We start from the raw sequence: 20,723 nt of genomic DNA, 5'->3' as shown, positions 1-20,723 counted from the left end.
GGGGTAATAGTGGATCTCAAATTGAATATGAGTCAAAAGTGTGATGCTGTTGCAAAAAAGGCTAATATTAACAGGAGTATCATATGTAAGACATCAGAGGTAATTGTCCCACTCTATTCAGAATGGGACTACTGTGCCCATTTATGGGCACCACATTTTAGGAAAGATGTGGACAAATTGGAGAGCCTCCAGAGAAGAGCAACAAAAATGCTAGAAGGCTTAGAAAAGCTGAGTAAGCAGTGATAGGCGGGATGAGATGGGTAGTGAGCTGACTGTGCACTTTGCACTTAATAGACTCGTCCCCTGGTGCTTTTGCGTTCAGAAATGTTCTTGCAATTGCATCAGTTGAGACTGCAGGGTTTCGATGTTTCATTCGGCTTTCAGCCCCAAGCTGACGCAATAATACCTAAGCTTTATGGCTACAGTGAATAAAGTCCAAAGCTTCAACTGTCTTGATCCATCTTTGATGGCATGCTAAACTCAATGACTCTAGTAGAGTGGTTGCAGTGTTTGGGTCAATCGCCTGTAATCGTCTTTCTGTTTCTTTCCAGTGTGGTGGGGTGTATCCTTTTCAGTAGCCACCAGAGATGGTTTTTCTTGTGGCCATTTAGATGAGGCAGGTGAAACTATCAAAATGTTCAGTGGAATCACATCAGTGATGGCCTTAGTTGTCACAGTGAATCCTGGCAAAGCTATTTCCAGTTCCCAGGAAATGGGTTAGAACCAGCAGATGATTTGGATCCATTTATTGGCAGCTGGTAGCGATTTTTGCAGTTGGAGGATAGTGTAGATAGGGAAACCTGCACTGTACATTTAGGAGCAAGATATAGTTTATCTGGCCAAATTGAATTCTTCTGGACAGTGGGAAGATTATCTCCACTGAATTTTTCCAGAATGTGATTTGAACAAACAATTGATTTGCACGTACTGGTGCCAGGTGAGAGGCTTCTCCATACAACTGGCAATATTTCCTTACATGCTTTCAGGGACAATGATCAGCAAACACTGCTGCTGCCCAAACCAGAACATCAATTCCAAGGAATTATTGTGTCATTATTCAGAGTCTTGCTAGCAGAAAGAAAGAAAGCAGTTAAAATTGGCTACCCAGCATTTGGAACTTTATGGTCTATCCTTGAACTTTTTGTTATGAAATCTAATTCTTTAATATTCCCCTGTATAGGACAGGTGACGAACTTATTAAAGAAAAATAATTCTAAAAGGATTCTAGACAAAGGGGTTGGTGCTAGATGCTAACAGAGTGTATCACAATGGCACGCCAAGTGGCTTGTTGTAAAGTCAATTGAGTTTGAAAGTTCATAACAGAGCTGCCTCAGGCAATGGTGAGCAATAAAATAGTAAAGTAATAAAATCCTTAGTTTGCAATAACCTGATCTTTTGCTTTTAACAAAAAAACAATAATGTGATATTTTAGAGTCGGACTCCTGTCTCCCACGCTTTACCCTCCCCTACATTTTCATAACAAACAAAAAAGGCCCAAATTTGGGTCTACAATTTCATGCATTAGAGCCTTCTTCTGTCTTCGTGATCAAATATATTAGCTAAAGACAGCACAGGAAAAAAACATACTGGCATTTGCTTAACTAATCACTTTAACAATAAATTGAGCAAAACAAATCTATTAACTCGGCTTTAAGGTCTTTCTGGTAACACAGAGACAGTTCCTTTTTCAAATGCAGAAAGGTAAACAAAATTAACACAGGGTGAAAAAAAAGCTGTGATGAATAATTGACAGATAATATTCAATGGGCAGAAGAAAACAGAGTCTAGACTTCTCCCAGGGAGGGTCCTGGCACCTAGCCGCATCAACTTACAATATTTAGATCCTTTACTCAGACACAAATAAAGCCATTATCCCAGTTCAAAACCCACCATTTCTTCCCAGTGACATATTTTCAGTTAAGTGGTAAAGTTAATTTTTAAAATGTTTAAGTAAATACTGCCTCCTCCTACAAGAAATAGCTTGTTAAATACAATGTAGAATAAAAAGGTAGTGGTTTATACATGGTGTGCATTCAACATGTGACAAAGTTACCAGTTACCCATGCACTAATAGAGTGCACTCCCATTGGGTTGGAACAAACTCCCAAAGGATCATACAAATCAGGGATGGAGAAGACCTACTAAATGAAGTGTCCTTCCTATGCTCAGTGCATGACTGTGCCCTACAGGATATTCTTGAAGGTTATGTTGAATTTAATTTTCAGTGGCCCAAGTGACAGAGCTTCCATCACTTCCCTTGGAAGACTATTTGGCAATTGAACAGCTCTTACCGTTCGGACATTTTGCTCACAATCAGTCTATATTTTGCTTTGCTGCACTTGTGTCTTCTGTTCTTTACACTACATAGGGTAATATGAAAGAACCACACAAGCGCAGAAGGGTGCAAATAACTGTAGTGTTTACTAAACATCTATAACATGCAAGGCCTAGCTACATGTATACACTGCTGCTCTGGCAGGATTCAGGTGGCTTATGAAACAGAACTCGTGAGGGGCCACAAGAGGGCTCACAAACTATTTAGTAGGATGCTAGTCAAATTCCTATACACCACACAGCTTTGTCCTATTACTGCTTATGGCCTCTCCCACCTCCACCTCCCCTTTTCCATCTGGTACAATTCTTTGCGGCTCGTTGATGTTTACACCTTTCAAATCAGTGTCTCAGAACTGAACTCTTGCATCCCAGTGGTATGTAGAAACACATGCAGGCATTTTTCAAGTCCATGCTGGGATGCAAATTTTTATGCTGACTAATGGCCACTTTGTAATACTGTTATATCATAACTGCATTTATATCACTCTGTAATCCCAGTTGAGTAATATGAATCCATGCTGGTGCTCTATGGGACCACTGTACAAAGCTGTTTGTCTGTTTTTTAAAATTGCTTTTGCCTATGAGAGCTGACGTGTTCCTCACCTCTGACTGGCGCAGTGCGTCGAAGAACTTTCTTGAAACAAATGAAACTGGTTCTATGTCATTAGTCTGACCAGGTTGAGTTCAGACTTGTCTATAGGATAGTGGTTTACAGCCAGTGGGTCTCTCCAATGCTGGCTGGCAGAACATTACAATCATTTTTTGTCCTCAGTATGGTAGTTTCTAAATATCATCTCCCTAAACAACAGCCTTACAAGCCATCACTGTGAGCTGAGTCTGACCGGCAGCGGTGTCTGCCTCTCTGCTGATGGAGATTTGCCCATCCGAGGGTCAATATTTTGCACTATGGAGATACTCCTAGGTCCCAGGTGTTGGCAAGGCGTGTCTTTATCCACCTGTATTTGATGGGTAGGTTATATTTCCTCTTAGAGAATGCCATCAGGTCAGTTATCCATGTCTTCGTGGGCTGTAGACTAGATGATTGCAATTCCATGTGGAAGCTATAGCTGGCCAGAGCATGGCTGTGCACACACATAGCATTAATAGATATATGGAGTATATTGCACCTGTTCTTCATAGCTTACCTGGGTGTCCAGTTACAGGTCTTGATTTTGCTCAAAGCCATACCTGGTTTGGGGGGGGTCTAGATTTCTGAGACCGCTTTGCGTAGGTACTATACTGATAATTGAGATCAGCTGGAATGTGGTAAGATTTGAACTCACTAGGGGCATGGTGAGGCTTTTAGCTCTAGACTACTGGTCTCCCAGAACTCAAACCTGTTGCCGTCATGGCAGCACATCCATTTGGAATGACCAACATTTTAAGCGTTCACTAATTTTGGATGCCTCAGTTTGGGAATGCCCAGCAGAAGACAGGTGGGGCCTAATTTTTAGAGGTGCTCAGCTACCACAGCCCAGCAGAAGCCAATGGGCATTGTGAGTGTTCGCGCGTTTACTCACTGTGCTGAGAAGCACGGCTCATATAATAGCATGAGCTGAGTGCGGGCCATGATTAACGGAGATCCATTTTAGACATTAGTCAATTTGTTTCCAATGATTGTTTGTATGTGCCTCATGATAGATGCAGGTTTTTTTTAGAAATGAAAAAAATATATTTTAAAAATATATGTAAAATAATTCTTGCACTAGTCACTTTCCTCACCCTCACTAAAGCAATTTCTTTATAAGCTCAATTGAGGCTCATTTGTTTGAAGATGAATACGTCCCATAAATCCAAATCCTATATGTAATTTTAGCATTTTTTTCTTGTTGGAAATTGTCATATTACTATTATTTGAAACCCAAATAGAATGCAAGGGAAAATCATCATTTTATAAATTTAGTTTTATGCCTTGGTTTCTATAGCTATAGCTATAAATAGCAAATGGAGGATTATATTGTTCCATGAGAGTGACATTATCCTTGGTTTGAGAACCTTCTTCTCTGCAACTCCTGTTGGTCAGAACTATTTACTCATATACCCCCATCTCACTATTCTCTGTCTCTTCTCAAATCTCATCTGACATCTCTTTTCCACTGCCTCTTAAATACTGTCTCCTGCTTCTGTTACTATAATATCCCAAAATGCTTTGCAGACGTTTGTATGCAAGACACTATAGTAAATAAAGTATTTTACTGTTGTCAATCGGAAAAAAAATCACAAAAGGGGATAGAATGTCAGCACTCAGAATGTAACCTCCCCCCCCCCCCCCCCCGGAAAAGCAGCGACCTTGAATACCCTTGTAACGAGGCGGTGGGATACCCCACAACCCCGCTGAGGGCCGAACCTCCCCTAACACCAACGTGGGCGGAGCCACTGGGTCCGGCGCCCGCCCCTCAGAGGGCACGGTGCCGACCCGGAAGTATAAAAGCCCGCCTACAGAGCTCAGTGGAGAACAAGCCGCCGGAGAGAGCAGACGTCTGTGGACGAGCTCCCGCTTGGGAGACAGCAGCAGACTGCGACCGGCCTGAGGACTCACCAGGCCAGCCGAGCCTACCCCTCGCCCGTTACCCCGAGGACTGGCCGAGCTTGCCCCTTCCCAGCTACCCAGAGGAGGAGCCGAGCCTGCCCCTTTCCAGCTATCCCGAGGAGGAGCCAAACATACCCTTCGCTACCTACCCGGAGGAACTGATGCTGGTGGAGACCACCGAGGGCACTAGTACGGCCCAGGTACCATACAAGGGGGGGTGTGGAAGTAGCCCGGGGGCAGCCAACCCCAGTCTGGCTGCTGCACTGCCAGAGCCTATGTCAGTGTGTTGCGGCCAGGATCCCCACTGACAGCAGCGAGTTTCCGCCACTGCTAGGGCCCCAGGCTGGGATGCAGTGGAGTGGGAGGGCCTGCGTCCCCCCTGCCACCCACCCCTTGGGTGGCAGACTCCCCCTTTCCCTGGCCAAGAGAGGCTGGGACCTCTCGCCCATTGACTCAGCCCCTGCTTAAGGGCCTGGGTCCCTGACTATTTGATTGCTGCCCCGCCCTGACCTAGGGCCTGGGCTGCTACAACCCCATTGACTCAGCCCCTGCTTAAGGGCCTGGGTTCCTGACTATTTGATTGCTGCCCCGCCCTGACCCAGGGCCTGGGCTGCTACAAACTCACTGACTCAGCCCCTGCTTAAGGGTCTGGGATCCTGAACTATTGGCTCAGCCCCTGCTTCAGGGCCTGAGCCCCTAACTGTGTGTTTGCTGCCCCACACTACCGCCGGACTGGGACTGACGGCAGACCAGAGCGAGGCAGTGGGATACCCCACAGCCCCGCTGAGGGCCGAACCTCGGCCGAGACTTCTACAACCCTGTTCATTCACAATGAATACAAACAGATCCCACACTACCTTAAAACATTGATAAAGCCTTTTTCAACTCCTCCCCCAGAGCAATAAATCACAGAGCTGACAAGTAAGCCATTCCTGTTGAGCTCTGTAATGGTTAACTTATGTTGGGTGATGGAAATCTATTGCTCATTGAAAGTGACGGGCAGTTACATAGTTCCCTAATAGTATATTAACAGTTTACTAACCTTAACAGAAACAAATGAATGTCACAAATGTAGTACAAATCAAATCCTTCTCTTTACTAAGGTAGGGGGACACTTGGAAGACATGAGTCCTTCGATACCAAGGTGAATTTGCTACACTGGAACCTGTTGACTACATAATACTCAAACAAAAATGTACACATAAAACACTGCTTTATTGACTGCATTTGCCAACACATTGAGGAATGCAAAGTTTTGTCCATAAGCAATGGGCCATGGTCCCAATGTGTATTAAAGCATACACTAAATCTAAACGTGATGAAAAGAATGGCAGACAGAGCTATTGCAAGGCAACACAAACAGCATGCATAATACAGTCTCACACGGAACAAGTTTGATACATTATATTGCTTTAAGGATTAACTAACATGGAAAATGTACAAAAAGGAGAAATAGGTTTTTGCATTAATGAAAAATACATTTTTTTCTCTACAAAGGAATTTCTAATACAAGAAAATAAATATTGCAACATAAGCCAAAAATAATTTAAAATTGCTCTTTTCAATATATTTCAATATTTCTCTTTTATATTAACAAATGGCACATCACGTTCTTTGAAACAAAGAAAACAGAAGGATTTCTCCTCCTGTGACATTCATATAGTTTCCTGTAACTGATGTGAAGCGGGTCTGTTTCGTGTGTGGAATGGAGCAAAGTACACGGGAATTTCCTTAAAGAACAACCAAAATTAACACACTGCCCTGGCAATAGACAGAGAAGTTCCTTTATGACGAGTTGCTAGTCCTTAGGCTGATGTGGATAACACAAGGATGGGTTCATGAACTATAGTATAGTATACTACTATACTAACAATACAAAAAGTGAGAGAAATCTTCTGTTCTCTCTCCCTTGTGTTGAAATGGCTAATTCTCTATTGTGCTTTGAGGGAAAGTGTGATCCAAATATTAGACATTTAAAAATAAAAATAAATAAAGGTGCAAAATATCCCAAATACAGCTTATCCAGAAGAGCAAAATTATGTGGGGCGAAAAATGAATGTGTGAACTCAGAACTGTCTTCAGGAAACTCCACTGGGCACCAATGCTTTAACACTAATTTGGGTTGTTCTCTATGAATTAGAAATGAGCGTTGATCAGAGCCTACGTGCATCATCACATTAACCCACAAGTATGGTGGTGCTTTTCAAAGGAAACAGGTCCCTTTTACAGTGCAAATATCAACTCCTGCAGTTATATATCATCTTAAAGACATCTGTTTAATAAAATAAACCATTATACTTTTTTCTTTCTAATCATTTCAAAATACATTTACAATACATCAAAAATATTTTCCTTGTACATTTTTCTTTCCTTAATTATTAACATTTCTGTTATGAAATAAGTAGGTGGCATAGGAACAAAAGGCATGTGGAGTGTTTCTTAGGAACCAGGTGTCTAATGACTGAATATAGTAGCTAAGTTTCCAGGGCTTTGGTGGGGCCACTGGAATGGCTGTGAAATGGCCTTGGTCCTGATTGGAGGTGGGGTTAGATCTGGCCTCCTGCCCACAGTGAATGCCTCTGTCCTACCTTTCCCCTGCTGGAAGCCACCACCTCTTCCCTGATAACCTCTTTCGTTGTTAGCCAGCAAGCCTGCTGTCAATTCTCACGCCTTTGGAAGCAATAGCAGGTGGCCAGTGGAGGTCTGGAGATTTCCTAGACATCTTGAGCAAAACAGCCTCTGTAAGTCTATTTTAGTGTGGCCCCCACTAAATGTATGGAGTAGAATACTGTATGGGCACCTGTACATGGACATCAATGGTGCAGTATGGGTGCCGCTGGGAACATGTCTTAGCCCTCAAATTATCTCTAGAGCTCTTCTGTTAAACCAGGACACTCAAGGGATTATTATTACTGGTTCTAATAAATCAAATAATCCACTCAAATGAATCTCACAGCAATTATACAAAATGTCATTAGTGAACTCAAGCCAAAAGACAATGGATTCAGCATCTACATACAGTACTGAACGCTCTCATAGAGTGTGTATACCAGATACATGTTCTGCCACTGCCTGGTAATACTCTTCTGGATTCTTCTCTCCCAGTAATTCTGATAAGCTCTTCTCTGTTAGTTTCCTCTCATTCTCTTGTTCTTATTTTACATACAAACAGGCCAAATTTGGCCCCTCTGTGTGCAATTTTATTCCCTGATCACAAATCACAATGCCTTAAGTCTTGTTGTGGCTGTTTTGAACTGTTGTTGTTTTTTTTGGTTTTGAATTACTTCCTGATCACAGTAACAATGGAGTGTATCACAGTGCTGCATCGGAATCAACAGAAATATGGTGCCACTTTCGTTTGGTTGTTCTTTAAAGTCTATCCCCTTTTGCTCTCCTGTACTGAGCAAGCAAGGAATGCAGAAGCTAATGAGTGAAGCTGTGTACAGTGAGATTTGTGTCTGTTTTTTTTTTACCATAGTTGAAGTGAAGCACACGGAAGCAAGATTCATTAAAAGGCAGCATATTGATTATTGTTATGACTCTTATACTAGGATACTGTAGCTAAAGCTAGCAAGCCTGATAAGATAAACTAAGTCCTATTTACTGTATTTAACATTATCTGAACATACTGAGCCTTAATTAATGAGCAGACTTTAGTTTCCAACCTCAGCGGATTATGCTAATTTATAACAACGTTTTTAGGTAGTTCCTTTTTCTTCTTTTTTGACAATAATTTGTATAAAATTTATCAAATGAGGAAAACACCCAGGTACGTTTGGTTTTAGAGTTGATTTTTTGGAATTAGCCAATCTTATTAATTTCACTGCAATCTGATAATAATTTGATAATAATTGATAAGAAGGACTTTTGAAGATTTAAAAACGCTACGATAGTCAATTTTCGGAGTCACAGAATTTAAAGAAAGCTCAGAGTCAAATGAGTAAAAAGCATCAGAAATCAAAACAGCAGGATGCAGCTTCAGTGACAGAAGCATCCCCGTCAGCAAGCTTGGAAACTAACACCTCAGTTTTGTGTCATGAACGTGTCTCTAGTCCTTTGTTGCTAAATAACTTCCAATTTTTCCAAATGACAAGTTTCCGGTTTCTGGCTGTGCTGCTTTATTGTCAAAATATTCTTTGGCATACACAAAATTATCTGACTGATTCATCTGTTTTTTTGTTTAAAGTGATGGGTTTTACCAGTTGCAGAAGTGTCCCAGGTTTTTTTTTTTATTTTTAAAAAACAACAGAAAAAAGTTTCAGTGAATTCCTTTTTTTGTTTGTTTGTTTTTTGTTCCCTGAGCTCACACTGGGGTCACTCCAATAAAACATGCAGTACGATTTAACTGTGACCTTTGAAGCCAAAACTGAAATAATGGTGCAATTAAGTGCAAACATGGAAATTCGCCTGACTCATAGGTAACATGGGCTTTTAAACGACATTTAAGGCTTATAGGGGACATTTTATGCATTAAATTATTATAATATTTATAATGTCAGCTTTTGTGAATCACCCTCCTACATCAAGTCAACAGCTTGTAACTAGGATTCAAAGAATAAAAAAAAAAGGATGGGGAGGGATAAATTTATTGTTTTAGTTACGGTATTTAGTAGAACAAAATGATAAAGGCAAATCATTTAATTTCCTCTAAATGACATTGCATTTAGACTGAGGGCCAATTGTCCACTGTCGTGCATGGTGAGTTTACATGTACAATAGAGCCCTGCGTGGGACTAGTATAGAACCCTGCAGTGGGACTGGGATCTTGTGGGTCCCACTGCCATAATAGCGGAAGCAAGAGGGAGTGGGTGTTGCAGGGCAGGACGGAACCAGGATTAAAAATAGTCCCACAGGGCTCGAATGTACAGCTCCCACCACAGCTGAATGTAATTTCAATCATTAAAGATGAAGTGCTGGCATCGGCTCTTTTGCCAAACTGATTTGATATTTTACAACCCTCCTGTTTTTGAAGACATTTTTCCCCTCTCCATCCCGCTCCATTTTGGCCCAAATGTTTTGGTAAAGGCTAATCAATTAACCTGAGTAAATCACTTAAAATTTTCAAATAACCTTAAAGGGTTCAAAGGACCTCCGAGGTTTACATAACATCAATAAATACCCAGAGCTACTCAGGAGGAATATTTGTAGATAGCGTTGCAGCTCTAACACAGATATGTGTCTCTTCTATCTACTGAAAGCCTTTGATGACTGTTTACAGTGCTGCTGGCTATCTCTGACAGATGTAGTGGCAGGGCTAAATCTTGGTTCTTGGCCCCTGGACGGATTCTGATCAAACTGGAAGGTGAGAAAAAACACAGGATTTAATAAAATATAAATAGAATGTTGTTTTCCTCCACCCATAAGTGCTTTCTTCAAATAAGCTTTTTGTGCTTTTTAAAAAAAAATATGTTAGTATCGCTTATTTTACTTCCTTGTGCGTGCGCACACACACGGACAGATAGTGACTTTTTCAGTAAGTTCTGTGTGTGTAGGTGGTTCTCATAGTACCCCAATACCCTGACATACAGGGGCAATAATCCCAGGCAGAGCATGAAATCTGTCTGTCTTTAAATAATGCCCATAAAACTGTCATCCCTGCAGAAACAACGGATACTGGCAAAATTAAACCTCTTTATTAAGAATCTAGGATGTCTTGCTCATTGCCTGCAAGCACAAGTCCCTTAATGCGCATGCTTGCATTTCTTTTAACTGGGATATGCAAGTTAACTAAGAAGGGACAACTACTGTTACAGTAATCTATGTTGGTGATGGTTAAGCTGTATCTCAGGCATATAGAGAAGAGAAAGACAACAGTGCTGAATTTTAAACTATATATACATATTAAAAAAACCCTTTGTTATGATACCAGGCAAAAATTGAACATGGCAGTTGTAACTGGGTTTAGGCTTCATAGAACTGTCACAGTTGGTAAATCTGGTGGAGTTACGATGCCAAAATACTCATTCTGACAATATCCTCATTTCCTGAATCTAATTGGTTATGTTGCACTCTGCCACTACCGGATTCCATGTCAGAGTCGCTCATCTCTGCATCAGAAAAGTAGCCATCAGTCTCATTGTCAAAATGATGCAAGATGACCTTTGACTTTTCACTGACTGGAGGCCCGTTAACGGTGTCAGGCTTCTGGATCTGTGACCTCTTAGTCCCTCTGCTCTCCTTTGGTAATTTGAACCTCACTACCGTTTTCAGACTACCTACTGAGTCAGGCACTTTAGTCAGAGAACTGGACTCACACTGAGTACAATTCACTGTCTCCTCCTCATTGCTTAAGGAGCTTCTCAGACACAATGAGGCATGAGAATCATTTGCTTTTGGAACAGGATGTGAAGATCCCTTCTTAGCTGTCTTTTTTATTTCACTGGCCCCTTTGCGGTCCATGTGAAGTTTCACCGTTCCTTTCTCTGATTTGCTAGGTCTTGCATCATGGGCGAAGGGCTCTGTGGTATCATTTGATAAGTTATTCGTGTTGTTAGTCCACTGATTTGAATCCTCCTCTTGGTGACTCTTGAAGATTGTGTTCAAGTCATTTCTTGAGAGTTTTTTCTTAGTGTTCATTCTCATTTTGTTTTTAACTTTCTTTGTTGCATCACTATGCTTGAATGGTGACTTCAAGGAATGATCCATCATAAAACTTAACAAGGTCTCTTCATCTTGTAAAAGCTCCTCTGAAAGGCCTGGAGTGTTGTCTTCATGGTGGCCATTGTTCAAGGACCACTCACTCATTGGCATGTTCTCAGTGGTAATCTGAACTGACTGGGCCAACCAGCTATTGAAGAAGGTCCCATCTATGGGAAAGGAAGTTGACAAACCTGTAAAAATAAGAAGGACAACTGTCTTAGAAGTCAGAATCATTCAGTTTGTGCTTTGATTGTAAGAGGCACCAATGCAGTGTCAAAACTATAAACTGCAGTAAGGAACCTGGAACAATACTTTGGTATTCGGCAAACATGGAGGGGCTCCAGTGTCTATTGTAATGCACCATACAGCATGTAATGTGTGAGTAAATGGCAAGCATACTTTACTTCAGGTAATAATGGTTAATTTGGGGTATTCTTATACCTTACATGATAGCGACCTACACCGTCCACCACTTATAACATTGCCCCCAGATTGGACATCTATGAGGACTGAACCTGGGATGTTTGGATCGAAAAGCATGAGCTTTGACTGCATAAATTAAAGGACTAGGCCCAAGAGCCAAATCATATTCCTCTATGTGTGGTCTAGCTACTAGAAGGGGGACAAAGACCTACAGTGTGTTAGGGCAGATTATATGGTGTTCAAGACGAACTACGCACAGAACTTTAACTAGCAAGGCTGAGAAGATTGTGAAGGCTGGGTGATTGGGGAGAACAGGACTGAAACACCCTGGTATCTGGCCACACAGGATTATTACAGTTCCTTCAGCTATAGTGCTAACCCATGCAGGAAACCCTGAAGAATGGGCAGGAGACGAAGGGCTGGATGAATTCAGCTATGAGAACTCTGCTTCTACAGGCCGCTGCTTTGGATTGATGAGAGCCCTAGGACAGAACACTTACATGGGGGCTGGGGTAGAAACACCCTCCTGGCATAATCTTTATATGGGTAGTTAGGTAAGGAAGGTCTTTGGCTGGATTCTTGCCTTCCCCTTTGCTGGGAAAACACAAACAACATCACTGGTTCTACATACTATGTTTTAGCTGCTTAAACAGTTATTCTAATTTTCTTCTTCAACTATATGGGCACTGATAGCTGGTTAGGATCACACCAGTGTGAATGTAATATTATCAGAACCGGAATAAGTGAAAACTGATGATCATGCTTATGATTAATAATTCTAGAGAGCCCCAAAAGTATGTTTCACAGCACAGACACAAAGACATGGGCCTCGCCCCAAAGAGTATACCACCTACCCGAGATATATAATAGCATGAGTAGGATTTGCCACACAGCTCAGATCAACTGGCCTCTGTCACTAGCTAGCATCCAATGCTTCAGAAGTCAAACCCCATCCCCCATGAGATGTCTCATCATTTGTGGAAATGATGGACAGAGTGGGGAAAAAACTCCTGCCTGACCCTTCAATGCTCCATGAGTACCCTGAAGCATGTGTACGATAGTCCTCACCAGAGCTGCATAACTATAAAAGTTATTAATGGTCATAAAAATGAGAACCCTTTTCATATATTATCCGACTCCCCCATCTGTGGCAGCGCATTTTGAAGGTTGATTATATATTGCATGAAGCAAAGTTTCCTTTAAGTGCTGCAGATGTATTCAGTATTCATTTACTGGAGTGGCCCCTTAGTTCTCTTGTTATGGGGCAGAGTATAAAGGAGAGACCAACTGGTCATGCTGGTAAGCAATCCATTAAGCCATAAGGTAAGACCCGAGGTTTAATGTGCAGTATATGTCAATCGCTCTATATTAGATACAGTGTTAGCTTCCTCAAATAAATATCTGCCTTGGATCATTCATTTTGACTGCCTGTGACTCCGATGCTTTCGCAGAAGTACCTCTGAGCTTGGACCAAGCAAATATTAGTACAGAAACCTTCCTCAAATTTAAAAAGGCTGATTGACTTTAACATGCAGTTGTACAGCCATTGCACACACATCAAAACAGGAACAGTGCTGACAGCATTTCATACTGGCTTTGAGGTTTCAAATGTTGGGCTGAAGTCCTCACTTAGGCTAAACTCTCATTGAAGTCAGTGGAAGCTTGGGCTAAGGACTGCGTAAGAACCTCAGGATTTGGTCTGAGTATTTACTTATGATTTAGCCAAATTTCTAAAGACAGGCAGTAATAAAAGTGTCTATATCATATGATGTCATTAAACAGAAAGCGGTTTTAATCTATTCCCAGCAGCTCTGAAATAACACTGTAGACACTCCTATTCTTAAGCTGTTACTTTTCATGTTCATATTACTGTAACAGACTGGACTAATTTTATCTGATCCTAAGAATTTGGTAAATCCTTACAGAGAAGAGGATTTGCACCTGGAGACAATTATTGGATTACGCTATTTAATTTCTTAGAGAAAAGTGAAAGTGTGATAACAGTCTGTGCTGTAAAAAATCAGGTCTGTGCAACATGGACCTACTGATCTTCAAAATCACGCCTAGTAAAGTCCATGCTACAGAGTTCTTTTGCCTTGAGTCATATCCTGCCATTGGTGCTGTAGATGGATTTTCCCACTGGCACCTGGTAGACTGCATTCATTAGGTACAAAAGAGACTGGCTAAAGTGGAGTGGGTTGGAGGGATTGACTGATGAGGAAAGTTTAAAGCAGCTACATGTGTATGATTCAGTGATGACAGAAGGGCACAGGCATTAGAGCCATCTATACATACTTGAAAGGAGTGAATACCGGAGAGGAATTATTTGGAGTAGCACAAAGAGGACTAACTAGAAGTAAAAGAGGGAAGAATTTGGTTGAAAAACTTCCTAGTATTGAGGTTTGCCTGCGTGTGGAATAGCTCTCAAGAGAAGTGGTGGAGGTCACCACTACTTAGAACTTTTAAAAGTAGATAGATAAGTGCCTTTAAAATGTATGGGAGGGAACACTTCTGCACTGGCAGAGGGAAGAAAACAAAGAGATCCTAATAGCACAGGTGTGTCCCTGTTCTAATTGCTATGACTGAAACCCACTGGAATTGTACATTAAGAACTGGTCTCATTCATGTGAGCAGTTGTAACGATGCTCACTGTGTACTACGGGAACACCCTGTTAAATAGAGAGATCTGATGACTACATTCCTCCAAAATGTCTCTAAAGAAAAGCTCCCTGTTGTAATGATTGTCTGGTTTCTGATATTTACATGGCAAGGATTTGTAAACCTGTTAATACTCTCTCAATAAATTGTAAAAAAATAATATAAACATTGGTCTTATTTATAAAATGGATGAGAAAAGGGCAGATTTTTGGAGTATTTTTTTCTCTTTTTTAAAAGGAAACTACAGATGGGTTAGGGGAGAGGTCACTGGGACTGTGTTGTGGAGGAAGCGATTCATGTCTATAGTTGTTATTCTTGTGAGGAGGTTTGTATCATTCATTGTTTTAAAGATTTCAACACTTTCTTTTTCAAAATGATGGCAGGACATGTGGCCCAGTATCTCCATTTCACAAGGAATAAGAAAACATTTCTGCCAAGTATCAGCACAGAATTAACTATTTGATTTAAATCAGTTGCTGCTGTAGGTGTAGGATATGCCTAAGGGGGAAAAAAATGTGTTCCAGACAATAACTAAAATTTACAGGGGGCTTTTCACAACATGTCAAGGCATCATGGGAGCTGTCTCAAGGGAAGGACTTTTGGGTCATTCTAAGCTAGCGGAACGGGACAGCTGATCTAAATAGTAACAGAGAATGTCCTTCATTAAGTAAAATTCTTCCTCTAAGGCTTCAGTTTCAGAGTTAGCAAATGGTAAGAAAAAACAAACAGGATTTTATATTAACAGAAAAGGGAAGAGAAAGCCAGGTATAAGCCCCTGCCCCTGCCCCAAACCCAATCCCCTCCCCCAGAAGTTCTTTCCCTTTCCAGGGCCAGGGAGTTATTTTTATAGTGTTCCCTGGCTTTCCTCTGAATTGCTGATTGGGCTGTCAGTTCCAGTGCTAGCCCATTACACCTGTGGGAGAGCTGAACATAGAATTAACCCCTTGCTTGCTGGTGATCAAGTCAAGCTTCTGCACCTGGCCACAGTAATCTGACACAAGGCGGGAGTGGAATTAAAAATGTCACTTAATCAACATCAGAAAGTAGGAAAGAGATCAAATTCTACAAGAAATCATTTGTGGTTGCTAAGGGAATTGTTGAAAAAGCCCTTTTTCTTTAGGTCTTTTCCCCTGCCATGTAGCAGAGGGTTATTTTTGATGGTGGGCTGGGTGGTGTGTTATATATCAACATAATGCACAGAATGACAGTAATGGGGGCAGAATCAGGCCCTTTATGACATGGAAAAAGACTGGAAATAGTGCTGAGAAAGCAGCGTCACTTTGCATCCATCTCCTGGCTGGTCTGGGACTGCCAGCAGCAGCCACTTGGCCGAACGAATTCCTGTGATGGAGGGTGCATAGAGGAACAGAGCAGCATGCATTGAACTAAAACACATGGCCCATGCAGTTTACTCACAAGCAGCAGCAGGACGCATGGTGCAGACTATTCAGAGAATGAACACTACACTAGAGTGGAGAAGTCAGATTACATTGCCAGAAAGTAAAATCACTATTTCTCATTGCAATATTCTAATGCATTCTTCCAGCTGGAGTTCAACCCTTCAGCCTGATAGCTGAATACTTCATAAGTTTTTGTGCCACTAGCTGACAGCCTACAGACAAAGGACCCCATCTACAGTGTCAGGGTGGGGGTTAGTGTACTCTGGGCCCTCCAGTACAGGGCAGAAGCAGTGTAAGGAAGCTCACACAGCCAATGTCTGTGATGAACTCCATTGTGGATAAGCAAGAGAGCCTAGTCCAGGGGTCTCAAACACGCGGCCCGCGGGGTTCTTTCGTGCGGCCCGCCAAGCTCCCCACGCTCTTCCCCCCCACCTACCCCGTGTCACCGCAAGCCCCGCGCTGCTCCCTGAAGCAGCTGAACTACTGTATGTCCCTGCAGCCCTGAGCAGGGGGGTGGGAGGCAAGTAGAGGGCTCCGTGCTCTTGCAGCTCCCATTGGCCGGGAACTGGGAACCGCGGTCAATGGGAGCTTCGGAGGAGGTACCTGGAGGAGCAGCAAGAGCAGCACATGGCGCCGTTCCCCCCCCCCCCCCGCCCACCAGGGACTCCGGCTGCTTCCTGGAGCGGAGCGGGGACAGGGCAGGCAGGCAGGGAGCCTGCCCTGGCCATGGGGCGCGACGCTGCCACCCCGCTCTAGGTAAGCGGCGCCGGGCGGGAGCCTGTACCCCGCACTCCTTCTGCACCCCAACCCCCTGCCCAGAGACCCTGCCACATCCCACACCCCTCCTGCACCCCAGCTCCCTCCCCTGACCCCCCTGCCACACCCTGCACCCCTCACCCCTCCTGCACCCCAACCCCCTGCCTGGAGCCCCCTGCCACACCCTGCACCCCTCCTGCACCCCAATCCCCTGCCTGGAGCCCCCTGCCACACACTGCACCCCAACCCCCTGCTGCACCCCTCACCCCTCCCGCACCTCAACTCCCTGCCCTGACCCCCCTGCCACACCCTGCACCCCTCACCCCTCCTGCACCCCAACCCCCTGCCTGGAGCCCCCTGCCACACATTGCACCCCAACCCCCTGCTGCACCCCTCACCCCTCCTGCACCCCAACTCCCTGCCCTGAGCCCCCTGCCACACCCTGCACACCTCCTGCACTCCCTGCCCTGAGCCCCCGCTGCACCCGACCCCTCCTGCACCCCACACCCCAATTCCCTGCCGTACCCTGCACACCTCCTGCACCTCAACTCCCTGCCCTGAGCCCCCTCCTGCACTCCCTGGGGTGAGGACTTCGGGGAAGGTAGGGTTACCATACGTCCGGTTTTTCCCGGACATGTCCGGCTTTTTGGTAATCAAACCCCCGTCCGGGGGGAATTGCCAAAAAGCCGAACATGTCCGGGAAAATGCCGGCCGGGCACTTCCCCTCCCGCGGCTGCTCTGCTCCTCCCCTGACTCTTTGGCTCTGTTTAAGAGCCGAGAGCTACGGGCTTCGGGCAGCCCCCATGCCTCCGGACCGTGCGCCGCCGGAGCCCGGGAAGGGAAGTGCCCGGCCGGGGGCACAGGGTCCGGAGGCATGGGAGCTGCCCGAAGCCCGAGCGCTACCAGCTTCACGGTTTGCCGGGCAGCCTCCAGACCCTGCGCCCCCGGCTGGGCGCTTCCCCTCCCGGGCTCCAGCTGCGCTGGGGAAGCACCGGCCGGGGGCGCAGGGTCTGGGGGCTGCCCGGCAAACCGTGAAGCCGGTAGCGCTCGGGCAGCCCTTTTCGCGTGGCTGGGAGTGGGAGGGAGGGGGGGACAGGGAAGGGGCGGAGTTGGGGCGGGGCTGGGAAATGGGCGGGGCCAGGGCCCCGTGGAGGGTCCTCTTTTTTTATTTGTTAAATATGGTAACCCTAGGGAAGGGGTTGGAATGGGGGCAGGGAAGGGGCGAGAAGAGGTGAGGCGGGGCAGGGGTGGGGCCTCATGGAAGGGGTGAAGTGGAGGCGGGGCCGGGGGCAACGAGCGGGGGTGTCAGTGATGCGGCCCTCGGGCCAATGCACTAGTCCTCATGCGGCCCTCGAGGTCATCTGAGTTTGAGACCCCTGGCCTAGTCTCTAGGGCTATCTGTGGCATTAAGCACTACATTTAACATCCCCCCCCAATAAGGGAAGCCTTTGGAATTCCTTTAACTTTATGACTTTGGCGTCTGCACTCAGTATATTTCAGTGCTGTGTTCTCACAGTCAGACTTACCCAGCTGTCCCAAGACTGAGTCGTTCCCTGGTTTCCTTTTTTCTTTCTTCTCAGGGCTACTTTTTCTACCATCTCTTCCTTTTCTTTTGGGGTCACTTTTCTTTCCCTTTGTTCTCTTCCCAGTTTGTTCTGTTTTTTTTTCAAATAAAAAGAAATGTGAGCTCACGTAACCAGGGAACATGATGATGAACACTTTGGAGCATTCAGGAGCATTGAGATAAGGATGAAATTAAGAACTGGAAGAATCCTTGCTAATCACCTTCTGTGAAACAATAGCAGGCTCTAGTGCAAATCTGGGTCAAGAGTTGCAAAGGAGATAGGTGTACCGCCATTTTGGGCAAGTGGACACTACAGAGCTCTAGATTAAGGAAAGGTTTTCAGTCCCAGAGACTGTATAAAGAAGAAATTTGGGCTTTGATCCAGCAAAGCACTTAAGCACAAACTGAACTTTAAACACAAGTGGTTCCACTAAAATCACTGGACTGCTCATTTGCTTAAAATTAAGCACTTGCTTAAGTGCTTTGCTGGATCAAGGCCTTTGGGCACCAAGATTTCAGTTCTGAGAATGCAGTGCTTATAAACCAAACCCCTACATAGGGACACTCCAAAAGACTGAGGCAGTTCCAGACTTTACAGCTTGTTGTATAATGCAAATTTGCAATGTAAACTACAGGCAAATGCAAAGTGCTTATCAACCTACTCTTCCATTGCTGGTATAAGGTCGCAAAACAAGTTTGACAAAGATCTTATTGGCAGCATTTTTAAGCAGACCTGTCTTGATTTGATCTTTTGGATATAATAACTACCCTTGCTTACACTGTATAACAATGAAAAAACAAAACTCTAACACCTAAACACTGCATAAAATCCAACTAAACCGAGTGGGAGAGACTTGGCTATTGAAAACTGCCTATTGAAAACCAGGAATATAAATCACAGCTATTTGGACATTCAACTAAAAATCAATATATACTAAATGGTTTTGCATATGTACTGGATTTATTCTTCTTGGGGGAACAGGATTAAGATGTACCCTCTGAAAAGAACAATTTGTATTACTAGGTGAAATACTCAAAGCTTTTTATATATTAAGGGCCCAAATCTTCACCTGCAGAAGCTCATGCTAAATCTCCTACTACCTTCAGTAGGGAAAGAACAGGGCCCTAAAAGCAAAAGTAGGAGCCTGGATGGCTGAAGGAATTGGAAATATGATTTCTAGCTTTCCGTAATCTGATCATTAGCTTGAAGCTGACCCAAGTTGGCACTGACCAAAAGTTATTACTATGTGATGGCTGTAAAATGACAACTGAGCAATAATTCTAAGAGATCTATGCAGTGATCGGTGGAAGGTATCAGCTTCATATAAACCACCATCAGATTTGTTAGCAGTCTTAGCAGAGAGGCCATGGAGGCTGAAGTCTCCTCTCTCTCTAGAGGTAGTCTCTCTAGGTTGAAATGTAGTGGTGGAATTTGCATTACAGCTGCCTGAGAATATCTGTGGGTCTGGATTAAGAGAGGATTTACATTTCCAGGATTGCCAATCCAGGATCTTTCATGAGCAATGGACTCACTGAAAGAAAGAAAGAAAATAAACATTGATATATACTACATTCCTGCCAAATAACTCCAGAAGACTGGGGAAGTTCCAAACAGACACATTTTTCACCTGACTTACAAATAAAAAGATGACTTTGTTTAGACATCACAATGGTTCTAAACAGAAATATGAATGTTACCTTTTCAAAAGGAGCCTGTCAAAATAACAGCCACATTTCACAGTCAGGAGTCAACTTGACATTTCATGCAAGACATATATGTGAGATAGAAGAGGGGTAGTTTTACGTGGGCAATTCCCAACAGCTTTAATAAGAACCTCCTGCCTAAATGATCACTCATCAATGGGAAAATAAACCTCCAAGGTAGGAGTTTTAGGAGGAGACTCTTCCAAAAACACAGTGTGCCAAACGTGCCTATGGGGTAACTCCACCAGGTTGTGTTGACTAATTGCCATGCCCCATAATAATCAGCAACTGCACTCAATCGGGAAGAGTGATACAGATTTCTTGCTTTCCCCCCAAAAGTTATTGATATGTCGGCCAATGAAATCAAGTGTCAGAGGGGAGGAAATACTGGTGAGGAAATATTAGGAGACAAATTTTCTCCACCACTTGCAAATCATTTCGTGTAGTAAAACTGAACAACAAATTTTCCAAGAGCCTGGTCCTGCCAGGGGCTGGTCATTCTCCACTGCCATTGAGGTTGACAGCAGCTCAGCAATTTATGGAGGCCAACAGCATTTTATAGGATTGGACCTTAAAACCGTGCCTCTCTTGTACCATAATGAAATGGAGAGTAGTTACTGCCACATGAAGCAACTCTACTGATTTGGCTCATAACACTACAAAAGGCTGTCCTACTGTCAGAAACAAAGCTGAGCTCGGGGGGTCTCAGGGAAGC

At 43.8% G+C, this 20,723-nt stretch overlaps 1 protein-coding gene across 1 annotated transcript in view; it reads right to left on the bottom strand.

Annotated features, from left to right (window-relative positions):
- Positions 1-10,807: 10,807 nt before the first annotated feature.
- Positions 10,808-20,723, bottom strand: part of JADE2 (jade family PHD finger 2) — a 136,582-nt gene continuing 126,666 nt past the window's right edge. Inside the window, exons 11-12 of the mRNA XM_065409261.1 lie at positions 18,267-18,395; positions 10,808-11,694 (exon numbers count right to left, since the gene is read on the bottom strand). Coding sequence (XP_065265333.1) covers positions 10,808-11,694; positions 18,267-18,395 — 1,016 coding nt within the window. The remainder of the gene's footprint in view (positions 11,695-18,266; positions 18,396-20,723) is intronic.

This window comes from Emys orbicularis, chromosome 8, assembly GCF_028017835.1.
Source record: "Emys orbicularis isolate rEmyOrb1 chromosome 8, rEmyOrb1.hap1, whole genome shotgun sequence".
In the NCBI taxonomy this organism is placed as follows: Eukaryota; Metazoa; Chordata; order Testudines; family Emydidae; genus Emys; species Emys orbicularis.
Note: the sequence above shows the minus strand (reverse complement) of the source record. Positions and strands in the feature narration are given on the sequence as shown.